The following is a 20,552-nucleotide window of genomic DNA, read 5'->3' as shown; positions in this document are numbered from 1 at the left end:
GTGCCCTTAGCAAGAGGATACATTCACTCAAAGTCACAATAGAGGGGGATTCTGGGAGAAGCTGGGAGGGGCACCCATCAATACACAACCTCACCCTTGGGCTCTCTGTGCGCACAAACTCAATGGCCCTTCCAGTCCAATTCATTTCTCTCTATGGGCATGACAAATGTACATTTTGCTGCTGATAAAAGTTTCCATACTAAAACAACAAAACAGATAAAACAAAAAAAAATGAGGGCATAGTTACAGCTGAAACTTTAACTGCTCAGCTCTTCCCCAGTCACTTTCTCGCCATCTCTCTGTCCATCTCTTTCTCCCTGGCTCTGTCATTAACTAGATTCGGAGAACTTTGAGCTGGGGTTGTAGGATATCTGTCTGGCAGAGTTAGTGGGGATTTGAGGGTGGAGGGAGCAGGTGATGGCTTTCTGGAGTGCACTCATTTACACTCCTCCTTTTCTCTTGCTGAGCAGCGTGAAGAGGTGGGAGAGATGAGGGGCCGGCTCCTCTCACTCCTGTGAGCTGCACCTGCCATGGGTGAGAGGATCAATTGTGAACTCTGACCTTATACCTTCCACAGTCCTATATTATTACCCACACCGTGCAATATATACATTAAGAATGGACAAAAATGTATATTCACTGGCATGAAGTCCACATTGTTGCGCAGCTTCATGAATGGACAGCATGTAAGATAGAAAAATAAAAAAAATATTAAATGGACTACTTGCAAAATCTTTAGGTTTATAAGGTTATACCAGAAATGGTAAATTGAGCTGTATCTGATATGTATATTTTAGCACAGTTATAATAAACATTTTAGGTAAAAAATAAATAAATACATGAGTTTCCCTTGAGGAACAATCAACATGCACCAATAAATACCAGAAGAAAAGTATTTGGACAAGTGATGATCAGCAGGTCCATCATTAATGTTACACCTTTCTCCAGTTTAAATGATCACAGAGAGAGAGTTCAAAATCAACCTAAATGGATCTGATGGTTGAAAGCTTGGGCGGAGAAAGTGGCACAACCCACCCCAGCTGCATTAAGGGTGTGTCAGGAACAGCAAAGTCTGAAGCTATTTTCCTTCAATAGCAGGTGAATTTTTGTATCGTTAGAATGATCCAAGTAAGGGATGCACTGAACTGAACTGAATCAGCAGATGTCAGTTTTTATTTCAATTCATTTCAGTTCAGTTTTATTTATATAACGCCAAATAACAACAGCAGACTCTTCAGTGAGCTTTATATTTTAAGGTAAAGACTCCACAATAATAGAGAGAAAACCCAACCATGACCCATTTTGAGCAATCACTTGGTGACAGTGGAAAGGAAAAACCTCCTTTTGAAAGGAAGACGTCTCCGTCACCAAGGTCAGGGTGGGGCATCCATCAGCCGCTTTCAGTTGGAGGTGAGCGGAGGAAGACAAGATAAAAGACACACTGTGGAAGAGAGATTAATAATAACTAATAATTAAATGCATAATGGTGTATAAACACATAGTGAGTGTAAAAGATGAGTGAAGAAGCAACACTGCCCCACCAGCTTTAGCCTATTGCAATGTAAGTAAGGGAGATACAGGGTCACCTGATACAGCCTTTATCTAAAAGGAAAGTTTTAAGACTAATCTTGAAAGTAGAGGATGTCTGTCTACCGAATCCTGTTCTACTTTTAAAAACTCTTAGGCCTGATTATTCAAAGCCTTGTGTGTGAGAAGAAGGATTTTAAATTACATTCTGGATTTAACCGGGAGCTGATGAAGAGAAACCAGTTTGTTAGAATATGCTCTCTCTTTCTAGTCCCTGTCAGTACTCTTGCCACAGCATTTTGGATCAGTTGAAAGCTTTTCAAGGAGTTTTAGGACAGCCTGGTTATAATGAATTACAGTAGTCCAGTCTGGAAGTAATAAATGCATGAACTAGTTTTTAAGCATCACTCTGCGACAGGATGTTTCTCATTTTAGAGATCTTGCACAAATGTAAGAAAGCTGGCCAACATATTTGTTAAATATGAGCATTAAAGGAGATATCCTGGTCAAAAATGACTCCGAGATGCCTCACAATCTTACTTGAGGCCAAGATTTGGCCTCACGTAAGGTCCGATCATGGCTCAAGAGTTAGCAGTTCGTCTTGTAATTGGAAGGTTGCTGGTTCGAGCCCCGGCTCCGACAGTCTCGGTTGTTGTGTCCTTGGGCAAGACACTTCACTCTACCGCCTACTGGTGATGGCCAGAGGGGCCAATGGCGCGATATGGCAGCCTCGCTTCTGTCAGTCTGCCCCAAGGCAGCTGTGGCTACAACTGTAGCTGCCTCCACCAGTGTTTGAATGCGAGAGTGAATGAATAGTGGCATTGTAAAGCGCTTTGGGTGCCTTGAAAAGCGCTATATAAATCCAATTCATTATTATTATTATTATTACTTCACTCATTGCCTACTGGTAGTGGTCAGAGGGCTCGGTGGCGCCAGTGTCCGGCAGCCTCGCTTCTGTCAGTGCGCCCCAGGGCAGCCGTGGCTAAAATGTAGCTTGCCAGCACCACATTCAGCTACATGACTAAATGTAGTGTAAAGCGCTTTGGGTCCATAGGGACTAAGTAAAGCACTATACAAATACAGGCTGTTTATTACTTGTTATTTCTGTTTGTTAAAAAAAAAACACCAACTATTTATTTATTACTTAAAAAAAAATCTGTTTCTTCATTGTTTTGTTTCTTTTTGCTCCCGGACCGTGTGTACACATCGTTCCACCTCATGTTAACGTGATGCGAATGACAATAGAATCCTTGAAATACTGACTAAAAGTACACCCTGCAGTAGCTTTTTAATGACCACAGAAACATTGAAGTGGCATTATTTTTCCCTTACACAAGAAAATAAATTAGCTTATTGAAAATTATTCCATTAAGGCTGAACGAAACTGCACATTTTTTCATTGCATCACATTTTTTTAGTGGGAGGAGATAACATTGCATTCATCTAGATACTGTAGATACATTCATTCATACATTCATCTATAACTTGTTGCTTGCATCTTGGCTTATGCGCAAACATGTAACAGTGCACATATTGTCCTAAATGTGTGTTCATCCAAAAATGGGGCCACTTTATTTTTTGTTGTTATAGCATTTTGCTGGCAGCTCATTTTGTGTGTGAACTGGGTACAAATGGGTATTATTCTGTGTGATGAGATCCATTTGGGGTTTTGTCAAGACTTCGAGTGGTGTGAAAGTTGGTGTCAGTGGACCCCTGGCCTAGACCAGCTGAAAGCCAGTGTGTTAGTTTCTATGGTAATGGAGAAATAGTAACTAACTCCCAGCAGCATCCCGCCGCGTGTCGCCTCCTCAATAGAGCGCATCTGCAGAAAACTGGGGGACCCCATGAGATGGGCAGTGACCCGTCATCACACTAGCTCTCACATATATGGTTGTATTATGGACATTGAATTAGCCTAAATCTCTTTTTCACACTGCTTACGTCATAACTCTTGAGAGACGTTAAGACGGAGCCATATATTCCCAGTTTTTGTCAAAAGCAGAGTGTCAGACTGAGTTAAAAGCCATTGCAGAGGTCATTAGAATGAGGTGGGGGGTGAGGGGTAAGACCAGTGCAACCACAACAACCACAAAGTGGGACAGAAAAAAAAATGAAACAAAAGCTGACTCCAAATCACAATGTTTACAATGGAAATTTGAAAAAAAAAATGGGGGGGGTACTCAGTTATGAAAATCACGCAGGCGTCTACTCTCATTCATGCAAATGTTCTTCACTTTCTCGCTCTTTGCCCCGAAAGTATGCCTGCCACTCAGGAATCTCAAACAGTTAAAGTGTAGTTACAGTTGAAAAATCTATTTTTCCTTAAGGTTTTAAACAGAATCATTAAAACCTTTTCGCTATGTTTTCATTACACATCTAAAACATCATGTGCATAAAAAGTTGTACCATCAGAGTTTTTTTTTTAAAAAAAGTAGTTGAAAGTGTCGACACTCAAACCTTTGTATCCTAAAAAATGAAAACAATTCCAAAAACAATAGTGACTCTTGAATGGAGGCTAATGTGAGATGAATGGAGAGGAAATGGGCCAAGCTGCAGGAGGTCATTAATGAAAAAAAAAACTTTAAAGAATCACAGTGGCTTTAGTCTCTGCTTCCTCATCTTGCTCCTTTAGAGGAAAACACTGAGATGGGGGTAATTATAAACTGCTGAGCTAAAACTGAGTACTTAATGGTAACATGGGTAGTTTTGGTGGGTGTCTATTCCCCCTCTTTTTGCTGCTCTAAGTCTCTGACCTCCCTCCTCCCAAACACTTACCCCCCTCTGTGATTTCCCATGGGTTTCCAATTGATTCAATTAAGTGAACACTCCAACACCGTATGATTGCAAGATTGTTTTTTGTTTTTTCTACCAAGCGAAAACCAGCCAGGCAGCTGCATCAAGAAAATGCCCATCAATACACAGACATTTTTAAAAAGTTAAACACAAAATGTAAAATAGTTGTTAATTCAGCTGAAAATCTTCGTCTCTAAGCTGTAGAAGAAATCCCACTGGAAACATCAAAGGATCAAAAATCAAATCTTAGAGAAAAAAAAAGTGAATGAGGGGAGAGAAAGAGGGGAGGATCAGAAAAGTAAAGTGGCGAAAAGGAGGGAGGAGCAGCGCGTCACCATCAGAAGTTGTTCTGCGCCGTAATTCAGCTTTGTTTTCTCTACAAAAAAGTCTCCAACATGCGCGCCTACAGCATAACATTCGGCGAAGAGAAATGAGGCAAACACAACATTGCAAAAGACGGTTTGCATTCTTTGGCTTTTGTACTTGTGGGACTTGTGAAAGCGCAACGGACACAAAATAGGGAACAAAGGGAGCAGTGTGGATGAAGGCACTATCTCTGACATCCCCAGCACTTTGAACAACTTGTCAGCGCAGACACTGAAGCAACTGCATTCTGTCACATTTGTGTACAAACCCCTTGAAAGGGCTTGCTGACCTGCCCATATCCCTTTATTGGGGTTCAAATGGCAAGAGGCATTCATTGTGTCTGGGAGAGTTCATTAAATTCATTGGTTTGACCTGTTATTTCTAGGCCAAAAGTCTGCTGATTTGGAAAAATGTGAGTCAGCCATACGTAATAGCCTACTGACCTCCGCAGGGTAACAAACCCTTTTGAAGAACATTTCAAGGCCTTCACATGAATAGGGTCAAAGGGAACGTTTGAGACATAACTATAGCAGAACCAATGGATTCACATCAAAAGGAAATTTGAAATCATCCAAAGATATTTAGACCTCTAATGGTTTGTCTAATAATAATTCTGAGCACAGCACGATTTCTAATTATTTTTCATTTATGAGGAGTGAGTGCAAGGACTGGGGCAACTTTGACGTTAAACAGCACAATTTGAAAATTCATTAGCGAACAAATGCTTTGTATACTGGAACGAACGGCAAAGTCGGTAGAAGTCAAAAAGTTCAGGGAAAAGTGCGCTTGACCATTTTAGTTCCCATAGCGTCGTCACATTTAGATGTAAATGGGCTCATTACTGAGGCCAGGCTGCCAAGTTAGCATCTATTTCTCATTTGTTTTTTGTCAAAATAGGCAAAGGCCCCTTTTTCCTTTTAGCTATATATGACATTAGGTTGAGTGAGAAAAATGCCAAAAGCTCCAGGCTCGTGATTAAATTATATGATCTGTACAAGTCTACAATATGAAACAATAATATTTAATATTCACTGGAGGAAACTGTAAATTCTTATGGATTTTTCTCATTGTTTTTCCAGTGATGCGTCAGCATTAGTATACAAAACTAATCACAATGCTAAAAATAAAAGCTACACAAACCAGATATTTTTGGATTGAACGGTATCAAAATTTGCAACCTCTAGTTAGTCAAGGGCAAAAGATGATGTACAGTAATTTTCAGAGGCTCTATGATAACATTTAGGTATATTGAATTTTTATCTGTTTTTGTCATAATTAGCAGTAATTCATAACTGCACCAGTCGCTGGCACTCACAGTGTGGCTGTCAGTGAGACGCTCTGTGTGGCCAGCTGTGTAGAGACAGACATAGCTTTGACGATGCACCTAGCAACAGCACTTGACCTGGACTCAACCAGATCAGAGAGGCTCTACATGTCTGGCTGAGGGATGGATGCAGCAAGCAGATTCACCATCAGGGAAAAGAAAAACTTTTTAACATGTCATCAACACATCCGCTGGTTTGCTGCTCATTCTAGAAACACTTTAGATTTGTATTTTTAGACCTATGTGTTCATACCTTCTGTATATTTTTATGTTCATCTCAATATTGATTCACTGTGAGGTTTTCTAAAAGATTTGCAGGATGCACCTCTGTAAGTTAGTTTTTCCTGTGCCCCCTATGTGTTTCTGTGTCATCTCCTGTGTTAAGTCACTTTTTTCTTTGTGGTTTACTTTTGCCTGTCAAGTTCCTGTATCTTAGTTTCTGTATCAGTGTGCTTGTCACTTCCTGCTTTACTTTGACAGTCATTTGTCCTATGATCCTCATGTTCAGCCTTGTTCCTGTCTCGTTAGTTAGATTACGTTCAGCTGTGTTCCCTCCTGTGGTGTGTTACCTCGTTTGTCAATAGCTGGTTGTGTCCAAATTCATGGGCTGCATCCTCCTGAGGCCGCATTTGTAGACCGATTACGTCACAGCGACGCGCCGAAGGCTGTCCAAATTCGTAGACTCCGAATGCAGCCGACAAATGCGTCCTCCTTTTCCCCGAATTTGAGTCGGGTGTGTCCTTCGTGGCCTACCATATCCCAGAATTCATAGCGCGGCCCACCCAAACTCCAGTTTCCAACAATGGCGGCTGCTACTCTGCTACTAAGTTTTAAAATTACTCATACTAATCTTTCTGGGTCACAAAATAAACTTTTAACATATTTTCAGGCGAGAAAGTAGCTGTGTAAACATCAAATATCTGCTCGGTTTATCAAGAACGCATATTTGCAAAAGTGCTTCAACGTTTTCGGAGACGTCTGCTACCCAGACAGCGGTGACGCTAATCAGAAGGCTAGACCATCCAATTTCACAGCCGTTTACTTCCGGCCTACCCGACCTTCTGAGGACCCGGCCCACGTAGACCGCGAAGGCCGGGTCCTCAGGAGGATGCAGCCCATGAATTTGGACACGACGGGCTGTGTCCCAAAACGTAGGCCGCATCCTCGCACTTCCAGCCTTCTCGGTCTTCGAAGGACCCGGCCCTCAAAGTCCTTCGAAGACCGAGAAGGACGGAAGTGTGAGGCTGTGAAATGGGACAGTCTAGCCTTCAGATTTGCGTCACCGCTGTCTCGGTGGAGTTTAATAAACTCAGCCGTCTGCTCCTCGCTATCTAAAATATAACAGGACACTGGCGTAAATTCTCGACTGTCTCACACTTCTGTTTAATCAGTTTTCTGTTTGACGTTTATTCAGCTGTGTGAAAATCCCGGAGGAACCCACCCGGAGGATTAATAAAGTTTTATTTAATCCAATCTAATAATCTTGATCTCAGCCAAACCGATTTTCTCCGGAACAAGTAAAACACAGAAAAAAGCCAAACAATTACATTTTTAAGTTATCCGAGTGACTTATATCATGTTTAACCTGAGTAGCGAAAGAGCGGGGGTCTGAAAACGATGAAGCCGGGAGTCCGCTGCTCTCGCCGGTTCGAGTGACCATTGAACCCCCCGGCTTGCTATCGAGCGGGTGGGTAACAGACGTCTCCAAAAACGTCGGAGCACTTTGGCAAATATGCGTGTCTTGATAAACCAAGCAGATATTTGAATTTTACACGGCTACTTTCTCGCCTGAAAATATTATTTTGTGACCCGGCTGCCATTGTTGGAAACTGGAATGGGCTGGGCCGCGCTATGAATTCTGGGATATGGTGGGCCACGAAGGAAACACTCGACCTATCCTTCAAATTCGGGGAAATGAAGGACGCATTTGTCGGCCGCATTTGAAGGAGTCGATGAATTGGGACAGCCTTCGTCGCCTGGCTGTGACGTAATTGGCCTTCAAATGCGGCCTCCGAAGGATGCAGCCTACGCTTTGGGACACAGCTCTTGTGTGTATTAATGTCTGCGTCTCCCTCTGTCCTGTGTTGCAATCTCCATCATTCCTATGCTGTGTGTGCTGCCTGTTTGTCTAGTTTTCCTGTGCCTCATAGTTTAGTTTTGTATTTTTGGCATTCCAGTAATAAAGCTGCTTTTAAGTTAAGTTTTCTGAGAGTCTGCACTTTTGGGTCCAATCGACTCTTCCCTTTTCACACCGCCTCATTTGACACAAATATATATTTTAAAATTCTCAGCAGATTTAATTGTGAATATTAAATATACTAGCGAGCAACCCAGACATTCAGGCTCAGCTTGTGGTCAAATGTCAGACATTTATCCTGCAATTTGTGAACCTAGTTACAGTAATAAAAAATAACTAAGTGACAAAGATTCTGCTCATGTTACTGATGATTAGAGAATGTAGTGGAGTATTTCAAGCAATCAGAAAGCATTTGAAAATTACAGAAAAATGAATTAAGAAGGGAGGGACAACAAGTTATACACGATTTTTAAGGTTTATTAAAACATTAAAAATACTATATATTTACTTGGGACTTTGCTAACAGCTAGGAGAGCAAGATAAGAAGGCAATGCTTCATATCAGGATGCAGTGATTTCTGATCAGTTATCAGCCAATAATGAGGTTACATTTAGACCACAAATGCCACAGTCTACTCCAAATACATTTTCACCGCTTGGCTGATCTCATCATCATTTGATATTTTTTACTTCACTTGCCTTAATCATCAGTCCTCTTCATCTTTAGGGAGATCTGAAGCTACAGTGGAGCAAAAAAGTATTTAGTCAGCCACCGATTGTGCAAGTTCCCCCACTTAAAATGATGACAGAGGTCAGTAATTTGCACCAGAGGTACACTTCAACTGTGAGAGACAGAATGTGAAAAAAAAATCCATGAATTCACATGGTAGGATTTGTAAAGAATTTATTCGTAAATCAGGGTGGAAAATAAGTATTTGGTCACCTCAAACAAGGAAAATCCCTGGCTCTCACAGACCTGTAACGTCTTCTGTAAGAAGCTTTTCTGTCCCCCACTCGTTACCTGTATGAATGGCACCTGTTTGACCTCATCATCTGTATAAAAGACACCTGTCCACAGCCTCAACCAGTCAGACTCCAAACTCCGCCATGGCCAAGACCAAAGAGCTTTCGAAGGACACCAGGAAAAGAATTGTAGACCTGCACCAGACTGGGAAGAGTGAATCTACAATAGGCAAGCAGCTTGGTGTGAAAAAATCAACTGTGGGAGCAATCATCAGAAAATGGAAGACATACAAGACCACTGATAATCTCCCTCGATCTGGGGCTCCACGCAAGATCTCATCCCGTGGGGTCAAAATGATCATGAGAACGGTGAGCAAAGATCCCAGAACCACACGGGGGGACCTGGTGAATGACCTGCAGAGAGGTGGGACCAAAGTAACAAAGGTCACCATCAGTAACACACTACAACGGCAGGGAATCAAATCCCGCAGTGCCAGACGTGTTCCGCTGCTGAAGCCAGTGCATGTCCAGGCCCGTCTGAAGTTTGCCAGAGAGCACATGGATGATACAGCAGAGGATTGGGAGAATGTCATGTGGTCAGATGAAACCAAAGTAGAACTTTTTGGTATAAACTCAACTCGTCGTGTTTGGAGGAAGAAGAATACTGAGTTGCATCCCAAGAACACCATACCTAGTGTGAAGCATGGGGGTAGAAACATCATGCTATGGGGCTGTTTTTCTGCCAAGGGGACAGGACGACTGATCCGTGTTAAGGACAGAATGAATGGGGCCAAGTATCGTGAGATTTTGAGCCAAAACCTCCTTCCATCAGTGAGAACTTTGAAGATGAAACGAGGCTGGGTCTTCCAACATGACAATGATCCAAAACACACCGCCCGGGAAACAAAGGAGTGGCTCCGTAAGAAGCATTTGAAAGTCCTGGAGTGGCCTAGCCAGTCTCCAGACCTCAACCCCATAGAAAATCTGTGGCGGGAGTTGAAAGTCCGTGTTGCTCGGCGACAGCCCCAAAACATCACTGCTCTTGAGAAGATCTGCATGGAGGAATGGGCCAAAATACCAGCTACTGTGTGTGCAAACCTGGTAAAGACCTATAGTAAACGTTTGACCTCTGTTATTGCCAACAAAGGTTATGTTACAAAGTATTGAGTTGTATTTTTGTTATTGACCAAATACTTATTTTCCACCCTGATTTACGAATAAATTCTTTACAAATCCTACCATGTGAATTCATGGATTTTTTTTTCACATTCTGTCTCTCACAGTTGAAGTGTACCTCTGGTGCAAATTACTGACCTCTGTCATCATTTTAAGTGGGGGAACTTGCACAATCGGTGGCTGACTAAATACTTTTTTGCCCCACTGTACAATAAAAAGTGTTGTGCATGGTTTACACAAATCTAAGCTTTGATTTGTGCTGAAACAAAAGGGTTGTGTACTTGTTTACAGATGAAAACTGATTGAGTGGGAATATTGTGGCAGAGCATTTTGGATTGAATGTGTCTGGAAATGTTACATTCATATCAATAAAAGTGGTCCAAGTTATACATATCAGTGTTGGGCCAAAGACACCAGGAAACTCCAAAGAAAACCTCACGTATTCCACCATTTTCAGGCTTGCAAAACAAGAATGGAATAATCAATTTTAATCACATTTCGACACATTTCTGATCTTCTGAATGTGATTCCTTTAAAAATTAGTTTTACAAAAAGGCAAACCATAATGCATGTGTTTTGTAATGTACTGATCTCCACTCCTGATGCAGCAACATTGAAACAGGGAATGTAAAAAAGTTAATAGACATGGTATTTTGAGTTTTTCTCATCAGTAAAAAGGCAACCAGATGTCAACAAACGTACAAACCCGACTCAAGGACAAAACATTCATTTTTGAGACTATAAAAATAAAAACAAATTTCAACAAAAAAAATACATTTTTTAAGAACTGTACATCAGAAGTGTTGAAAATGTAAGTCTCACTTAGCAGTTTCTTGAAACTTTAGGTAAAGGTTAAATTTGATCTGATTAATTGTGAGGCCAAGCTGAGTTAAGTTGTGATTATACATAAATTTTTGTCATTTTCGAATTTTTCCTCAAATCAAAATAATTACTGACAGGCCCCTACTAAAAAAAGGTATTCATATATATATATATATATATATATATATATATATATATACACATATTTGAAATTTTCATTACAGATCTGTTTGAATGTTAAAAACCCATAAAAACATGATACTTACATTTTCAACAGAATATTTAACACAAAACTTCTCTGGTCTGCTCAATTCCCAATTCACCTGTAGAGCCTTATATCTGTCACATTATGGTACCTTGACTGACAGCTTCTCTTTGTCCGTCTCCCTCTCTCTTAAGGATTCATTAGTCCCTATAGACTCCAGCAGCCTAAACATATTGCACCATTCAGCTGGTACTTACGTGTCATCTGTTATCTATTGGACTGGTGTTTCTGGTGAGCATATGAATGATAATCAGGCCTTTGTGCGTCCATAGAGGTGCAGCAGGATCTGCAGCCTGTGATGTTGCCTCAGGGGGAGATTAGGAGGGGCAGCCGGCCCTCTGTGTCACGTCGACAGTCACAGCGCCCATCCGCGGCTGGGCCAAACCCCACTGGGACCTTAAATCCTGTTACACTGTCAGCTAAAACCATCATTTGTATTAGAGATGTGTGGGTGTTTAAGTGTGTGTACATATTAAGTGAGGGAGGGATAGTGTCTTAAACTATGAATTATTCATACCAAAAAGAAAAGGAGATATTGACTACATCTCCATAAACAGACTGCTCTCTTTATGTCATCAGGCACGAGATCTTTGGGTATAATTGCGTAAAAGCCCCTGAAAATGTGCTTCTCCAACAGCACAGCAGGCACTGGTCAGTGTTATCATCAGGGATGAATTTGAGTGATGGCAATTGTTCCAACTTAATATCTTATAAATAATTTACTATTTCAGGGGTATGGCTTCCCCTCCCCATCAAACATTAATGTTAAGAAGCTTTACCAACCCACAGCTGCTAGTTACTGAACGCATGAAGCTATGCTGAATTAGTCCGGCTCACTGGTTTGTGACAAAACATTAAATAAATTAACAGAAAAAGAAAAGTGCATGTGGATGTGGAGGTGATGATGCATAAACCTTATGAGTGCCTACAGGTGTATTTTTGCAGCTTGGAACTAGTGCAAAAATGAGCCGTTATAATGTGAGCAGGCTATTTTCCCTCGATTACTTATCTCAGTAACAAGTGATTATGGAGGATGAGATTCTTTGCACTTCTGGCCCGCGCCTCCAGAGGGAGGTCAAAACTATTTGTCAGTCTCCAGTTGGGATTGCAAATTAGGATGAGCCTCCCCTGCGAGAGGACCCATGAAACCTCTATTCCTATCCACGGGATGACTGCTGCACATAATTTGAAAATTAGGGCCTCTGATAACATCTTTATGTCGAGCAATGCGTCAAGCTGCCACCGCGTAGGCTGCATATCTGAGAAAGCTTGATATGAGGCATAATTCTTTTCAAATCTGAAGCGATTAGAGGCCTGTATTGAAAAAGAGAGAGACGCGTTTTACCCCTCCTTTTTCATCATCATCATCATCATCATCATCATTATTATTATTATTATTATTATTATTATTATTACTATTATTACTATTATTTTAATTTGGGGGGGGGGGGGAGCTTTAGGGCTCAAGCTGGCAAGCTCTCGGTGAGTGTTTTGAGGTATGATGAAAACATGTCATTAACGTATTAAGTAATTAGGAATCGTAACAAAAGCGGCAGATTCGTATTTACAGGTTTCAGAGATTGCAGCAAGATTGACAGACTAGTTAATGGCTCATTCCTGGCAGGAAATGAAAGGATGGACTAATGCAAAAAATAAATAAATCTGAAAATGGCTCTCGCGCATATAACAGGTTTTTGTCCTAATGACGAGATCTCGTTAAAGGGTTTAACTGCTCCTAATTTGTAACTACTTTAATGGCGCCACCTAATTACAGGTCTTGTTTTTTTTTTTTTTAGTGAAGATTAGTGGTGTGAAGCTGAGCGCATTAAGCCTCTTTTATGAGGAGAGAACAGATAGCATCACACCGTCATGTGGCTGTGTTGTGGAGCTGAAGGACTAATTCCCTGGACGTGACAATTTATGGCAAATGATGCTTAAAGCAGAACACGTAAACAATAAAGCGACAACGAGGAGCCTTTCTTACATTAAAAAAAAAAAAGATGGCCTACGTGTCAAGTATAGGAACATCAGAGGGAAAGAAAAAGAGGGGAAAACAAGCGTCGATTTTCACCCTTTATGTCACGTCTAGTCGTACTTTAACGTTGTGTGCTTAGGAAAGAAGCAGCTCTGCAGAAGAAGAATCGCATTCCACTATTTACTCACATATTACGGCTCCAAGTCTCTTTGAAGGTCTTGTTCAGAAAGCCTTAAAGTGAAAGAAAATGTTTTCCTATTACTTAATTCAATCAGAGCGCGAGGCGGGGGCTTCACGCACCGCGCACTGGGCTCCTCTATGACAGAGTCGCCTTTGTTGGGTCTATCCGCCGCTGTCACACACTTTAATTCGACTCTCTTTCTCTCTCATTGAAAACCCTCCACAATGACATTCAATAAGGGCCGCGGAGTGAAAACCTGGTTATTTTTACATATTCTTTCCCCCGACTCGGCAGGGGCCCGAGCAAAGGAATTAATCACTGCTCTTTAACAGCACTGGCTTCAGGCAATGACTTGTCCCTTTTTTTGTGCCCAGAAATGACACATTAACCCTAAAATGGATATGCATAAACTTTACATTCAGCTGTTGCGTTTATGTTTTTTCTTCTTCTTTCTGCACTGTCAGTAAAGTAGACACACAGACCTGCCGGGATGCAAACGCAAATAATGAGAAAAAAAAAGAAAGAAATAAAAGACGTAGGTTTTGGAATCATGGGTGTTTTCTGGTGTTAATTAAAAAAAAGAAAAACTTTAACAATACTTGACGGCTTTGCCTTGACAGCTCCACCATATATAGACGCGATTAACTTTTGATTTTTAAAAGCAACTGCGGGGAAATTGCTCTCTAATTTACCTGCTGGATTGAAATATTTGAATAAATGTAAATGTGTACCAGCGACTCTCCACCTCTACCTCTCGCCCCGGGACACGCAGACCTACTTTAGACTTTAACTCAGACACACTGGTTAATGTCTAAGACAAAACTTGAATGCACGCCGGCTCTCCAAATGTGACAGAAACGTTTTCTCTCGCAAATTTAAGCTCGTCTCTATGATAAAATGAGAATGATGATAAAAGGGAGAATGGGCTGTGCCGCCTCTTGCGGCGTGGGTGGGGCTGACAAGAATAGACTACATTATGCAGTTCATTTAGTTAACAAGTGAAATAATGGGGAAGCGTGCAGTGGGAATGCCGAGAGAAAGGCACAAAACCCTATTGAGAGCTCTTGGCCGCTTACAGCGTAACCGTCACATGGCCGAACCGAGTCCACGGCAGCTATTTAAGGAGAGGCTGTGCGCCTTCAGCACCACTTCGCTGTCCACAGTCCCGGAGAGAGCACGCTGACGCAACCAAACGAGCACGAACGACTTCAACTTTCGAGCACGCCGAGCAACAAGTTTGCAAACATGCCGAGATCTTTTCTCGTGGATTCCTTGATTTTAAGGGAGGCCAACGACAAAGGGAACGAGAACAACCCACCTTTATTCCCGTACGCTGTGCACTCGCCGCATCACGCGCACGGGCTGCCAGGCTCCTGCCACTCGAGGAAAGCCGGGCTTTTGTGCTTCTGCCCGCTGTGCATGACCGCCTCCCAGCTCCATCCATCTCCACCGACGCTGCCGCTTCTCAAAGCATCGTTTCCCCCCTTCAGCTCACAGTACTGCCACTCGGCTCTGACGAGGCAACACTCTTCATCCAACAGCGTCAACCTCAGCCACGGACCGGGGATATACCAGGCTGCCTACTCGGTCCCAGACCCTCGACAGTTCCACTGCATCTCCATCGGTGAGTAGAGGCTGTTTTAACTACTGATCGAGTTCAGAAAACGCTTTATTAAATTGCTTTCCATAATTCCCCCCCGTGGCTCACAGTTTATGTTTGTTTTCTCAGAAAACAGTAACGGCAAACTTCAGAGCAGCAAGCGCATGCGCACCGCCTTCACCAGCACGCAACTTTTGGAGCTGGAGCGAGAATTCACCTCCAACATGTACCTCTCCAGACTGAGGCGCATTGAGATCGCCACGTACCTGAACTTGTCCGAGAAGCAGGTAAAAATCTGGTTCCAGAACCGCAGAGTGAAGCACAAAAAGGAGGGAAAGAGCAGCGGCCAAAGGACTGGATCACATAACTGCAAATGCTCGTCCCTGTCAACCGCCAGGTGCTCGGAGGAAGAGGATGATGACATTCCCATATCTCCTTCCTCGTCCGAAAAGGAAGATGTGGACCTGTCCGTCTCCCCCTGAACGCCCCCCTCTTTGATCCCCCCTTTCTGAAAGATTTTGCTCCTGATGATTTTGAATACAGCCAAAAACAAACAGACTGTTCCACTTGTGTTCAGTCGTCTGTACATAGACAGAGAATATTTTAAAATCAGGGGACTGCCCTGAATTATTGTATAGCTGTATACATGTTGTACGTTTTGTATGTAGTTTTTTCTGAAAACAGTCACTTGTTGTTGCCAATCCGATGAATATGGTAGGCATATTTGTAAAGATACCCCCCCCCCCCCCCCAAAAAAAAACAAAAAACAAACCCCAAACAAACAATAGCAACATTGTTAATGAGTATTTTGGGGAAGACAGTATTTTGTACTATACTTGGTAAATACTGGTTAGATTCATTCTATGTGGATGGAACTGTGACTTAAAATATGGAAAGCTGGAGAGAAATCCGCCGACACCACTCTGAAATTATATCTTCAGTGTAATTGAAAAAAAATATTTATTTATTTAAAAATGTTCATACTTAAATAAAATATTTCTGAGCGGTAGACTACGTTGTCTTGTGGGTTATTATTTTATGTTTTTTTGCGCGCCACTGAATGCGCACGGGGACAAACATGAATTCCGGCTGAAAATATTAGTTTAGGTATTAATTTAAAAGGAAAAAGCCAAAAAGGTACAATTACAAATATTCGAAATTGTATCTAGTAACCTTTATTTAAACTAGTAAAATAAGATATAGGAACATTCATATATTAAAACTTTGGATAGCTGCGCTTACGTGAAAACGTTCGCTTTGCTCGGCTTTTCAGAACTTAGACTGTTTCTGTGCAAATTAAACACGCATATTTTAATATTCCCTTACGAAACGTTAAAGCTGCTGGTTGCAGGGTGTGTTGGTGCTTTGGGGAGATTTTAAAGGTGCTTAACAGAGTTAATTTTTTCCCCACAGAAACCCAAAACAAATTTGGTGTTACTATTTCCCCTCGTGAGATTCCCAGACTGCCCTGCGTCGTACACACAAATAAAATGTTCTTGTACATCGAAGAAGCGCGTTGGATATTACGTGCCTAAGGAGTAAATTAAGTACTTCATAATCTTTATCACTCAGAAGCGATAAATGCATTACCGTGGACACCTCTTACGCGCTTTCCCTGGGGGGCACTCGACCCAGCTATAGCTGCCTGGCCCTTCTGAGCTTTTTCCTCCCAAAGTTTCATCCCAGCTGAAACGATCTGTCTCGTGTGACCGAGTAAATAATCACTGTGGGTGTATAATGGTGCATCAGGAATGCGCATAACTTAAGATATCGATCTAACATGAAAATAAATGAGAAAAGGACGCAGTTTAGTGTCCGTGACCCAGATTGTTCTAATTGTTAACGGAGCACTGTGCACAAGATTGTTGTCGGTTTTATAAACTCTGTGTGTTTTAGCCCCATACAAACCTCTTAAAACTCGACACGTGTAACTTGATAACATAAAAAAATATTAATTAGCATAACATTTTTTTTTAAATTGTTAATGATTTAAACCACCCAAATGAATTATTTGTCAAATAATACGCGGCAGTCATTAAAAAAAAAGAAACCCAGTCTTCTAGGAAAAAACTAAAATGCTCTCCTGGTGAAAAACGAGTGTAAAATCAGTGTATGTGTAATTTTCTTTTTATTTCAGTTTAAAATAAATATTATGTTATAAATAAAACACGTCCAAAATATCAAACTATGAGTTAGGTGTATAGTTCCATATTTCTTTGCCCGTTTTACGCACCGCACCAGCGGCTCTTCTTTAGAGCCTTTGACTGCCCAAGTCATATTTATTAGGCTGAATAGGCTTTAAATTATATTTACTCCGTATAAACGTACTGCTAGAGTTTTCTAAAGAGACTAAAAACTGTTCCTAAATTGCGTACAGCACGTTATCTGCATCAGCGTGCCTTATTTGGATGTGAAGTTCCACTTGTAAACTTTCATTTAATTGTTCACTTAACCATTTTAACAAAACTCTAATATTTGCATTTGTTAAGATATGGGATTAGACCATTTTGTTAATTGCACCATAGAGCTCCATTTTGCTCACAACGTCCTCTGCAAAGCGCCCTTTATCCATTCAATAGCCCGGGGGTATGCGCCCTGGGGGAGCTTATACGCTCGGTGCTTCAAATGCTCAATTTATTTATTCTTAATTTTGTGCCGATCAATTCATTGAAGCAAAAAGGACTACGGTGTCTTTTTAAAAAGAAGAAAAGGGAATTGTGGACGTAACCTTGACGGAGCTGAGGAGAGGGCTCCCCTGACGCTGGAGAGCCGCTTGAGTCAACAGGCGCCCATCTAGCAGACTCGCCCTTGTCTTTATTCTGGCTAATTTTTTATTTACGGCTTTTCTTTGACATGTCTCTTATCTATCAGATTAAAAGAACAGCTTGTAACAAATCAGTCTGCACGATTTACAACAGCATTAAAAGGGGACAAAGGGAGCAGGCAGTCAGTACCTGAGAGTCTGGTAGACGGCGCGGCGCTGCAGCTGATTCGATGGTTTGAAAATACGCACGAAACAAAATACTTGAATCCTGAAAAAGAGCCTTTGTACGTTTCTTTAGAAATCAAGCAATTCTGCATGACAAAGGACAATTAATAAGCCGTCTTTTCACGACCAGCAGCTGGTTTCCCCGTCAAGGAAAGTTGGAAAAAATTCAGACTGAATGCGCGCAAAAGCCCTTTGCGCGCAGACAGCAACCCAAGGTGACCCATTTGGCACAGTTAAAATAACCAAGCCGAGGTAAAAGCGAGGGAACTGTCAAAAACATTTAAGCTGAAATATCTTGAAATTGCAAATCCCTTTATGTGGAGGGACGCTGCCGATGTGGGTTAGTCGTACAAAGGAGGTGGTTAAGTTGGAGAGGCTTTGGAAACGGACACGTGGCTTCTCAATGAGAGCTCTTTTGGACCCGCGTGGCTTGCTGTGGCACTGCACATTCAACTACTTTAAACTTATCCAGCTTAGTAAAAAGTGTGTAGTAAATCTTAACAAGTTAATTCACTAACTTTTTACAAAACAGTTTGTAAACTTTTACACACTTTAAGGTGTTTGTTTACTCTCGCCTTAAGAAACAAATACAAGCTGTTCCACACTTCCAACTTGGTTTATAAATGCAGAGTCCAGACTTACTGCTGGAAGGGGGGAAATGAATTCCAGTAGATAATTTTCAATCAGGACTTTAGTGAATTTAATACACTTTTAGCTTAACATTTCATCACTTGAGGATGTGAGGCGTTTTTAAAAGACTTGTAACAGTTTTTGTCAGTAAGCCTAAGGAACGCGTTTACTTATAAAACTATAGTGGGTTTGTTTGTGTGGCTATAAATGAAAAAAAAAAAGGTTTAATTTTGCTTTAACATTTAGAAGGCAGAAAAATATTATCCCCGCAGTCTGCAGTCTATGACGGTTATCATTTTATATTTCGCTGCAGCTTCAACTAACATCTCGACCTGCACTGATGGACTGGAAATGGGTTCAGCTGCTCACGCTGTGTTATAAAATGAATGTTATTAAAAAAAAAGAAAGAAAAAAAAACCCCGCAAAAGCAACACGTTTCATTACGGAGCTGTTGTTGGTGACAAAGTGCGTTGAGCTTGCTGAAGTGGCAAGGAAGAAAACCGCTCGTCATTGCCTTGAACTCCGGCTGCATTCTGCTGCAACATTTGAACCCATTCAACTGTATATAATCTGTTTAACAGCTAATCAGCAGTGTAAGATGAAGGACTGGCACGCAGCTTCACTTTTCCTCAGTCGCCCCTCGCTAATTGAATATTCAATGCGCGCACTGTGCTCTGCTTGCCTTTTTCAGTGTGCTCAGAATACGCCTTTTTAATTCTCGGCCCATACACAAGCAGTGTCAAAGGTTGAGAAATAATGAACTGCTCAGACATGGAAGAGACCTCTGCGAGCGCCACCACTGACGCACCCTGAATGCCTCCGAGGATGATTTGTCTTTTTTTTCTGTCTAAATAGGTATGAGATTTGACATTTGGACAAAGAAACTTATTTGTTTTCTGTCGGCGTTTGACTGTGGCACCTGCACACAGGCCACTGATGTAAATATCAGACTTAGACGTAAAAACTGGGGATAACAGAGCTGTGCCGTGCGCACTGAGATGCGAAAAAGAAACTTGTTGTTGTTGTTGTTGGTGGTGGCCTATTTATTGTGTCTAGGTTAGAAAGAAAAAAAATCAATTACAGAGTTTTCATTTGCTTTTGATGGTGTTAAAAAAGACTTGTGTGTCATTGCGTTTTAAAGCATTCTGTCAGTTTCGGTTCCAGGTAGTAGCAGAATTGTTGCTGAGATGCTGCTGCAGTACGTAGACCTTATGCTGTTACTGTGTGGGCATGCAGAAGGAAACCCTTTTTTAATTTAAAAAAAAAAAGGGAGGGGGGTCAGGAGAGAGTACGAGCGGTTGTCTTTCCCCTAAAGACGCACAAACACGCGCAAAGTACACGCACTAAAAAACACTCTGGAACCAAAGTGACACACAACCCGAGTGATTCTCTCGGCCGACAGATAAAGGGCACCACAACTCTACCATCTCTATCGCCTTGTATGCCAAGCAGCTGAAACACTTTCACGTGCCTGGAGCGCTTTCTCCGTTTTCAACGCGTTTGTCTGTTTGTTTGTTCCGCAGCTGGGTGGCTTGCGCGGATGTGCACTGTGAAGCAGGAGCGTCACCTGGTGGCAAAGCACAGAACCAGGAGATTAAAATGGAAGCGTGTGTTCCACCAGGCTTACAGAGTTTTGACATGAAAAATCTCGGGGGGCCCCCTTACAGGAATACTTCTTATTCAGGCAGCAGCACCGGTCAGCTCTGTTATTCTCCTTTCAGGGAGCTGCTTTGAAAAGGAGAGGAAAATAGAGAATTCCTATCTAATCATCCACTTGTGAAGATTGGCACTAAGATCCAGATACATTTTTTTAAGTAGGGCAGAAAAACAGTCAGGAGAGCACTCTTTAAAAACCTATTAAACTG

General features: G+C 41.7%; 1 protein-coding gene across 1 annotated transcript; it reads left to right on the top strand.

Annotated features, from left to right (window-relative positions):
• Positions 1-14,508: 14,508 nt before the first annotated feature.
• gsx1 (GS homeobox 1) lies at positions 14,509-16,077 on the top strand. Its single transcript, XM_006802272.3, has 2 exons — positions 14,509-15,092; positions 15,198-16,077. Exons 1-2 carry the CDS (start codon positions 14,714-14,716, stop codon positions 15,548-15,550), a joined length of 732 nt encoding a protein of 243 aa, XP_006802335.1. The 5' UTR covers positions 14,509-14,713; the 3' UTR covers positions 15,551-16,077.
• Positions 16,078-20,552: the final 4,475 nt, after the last annotated feature.

Source organism: Neolamprologus brichardi, chromosome 10 (genome assembly GCF_056152115.1).
Source record: "Neolamprologus brichardi isolate AB-2024 chromosome 10, ASM5615211v1, whole genome shotgun sequence".
Lineage (NCBI taxonomy): Eukaryota > Metazoa > Chordata > Actinopteri > Cichliformes > Cichlidae > Neolamprologus > Neolamprologus brichardi.
This window is presented reverse-complemented; position numbering and strand designations above follow the sequence as displayed.

What these genes read in the sequence shown, in the direction of transcription:
- gsx1 (XM_006802272.3), top strand. Translation starts at nt 14,714, where the DNA reads ATGCCGAGATCTTTTCTCGTGGATTCCTTGATTTTAAGGGAGGCCAAC. An exon ending in GTTCCACTGCATCTCCATCG is followed by an intron (nt 15,093 to 15,197) that starts GTGAGTAGAGGC and finishes TTGTTTTCTCAG; the next exon opens with AAAACAGTAACGGCAAACTT.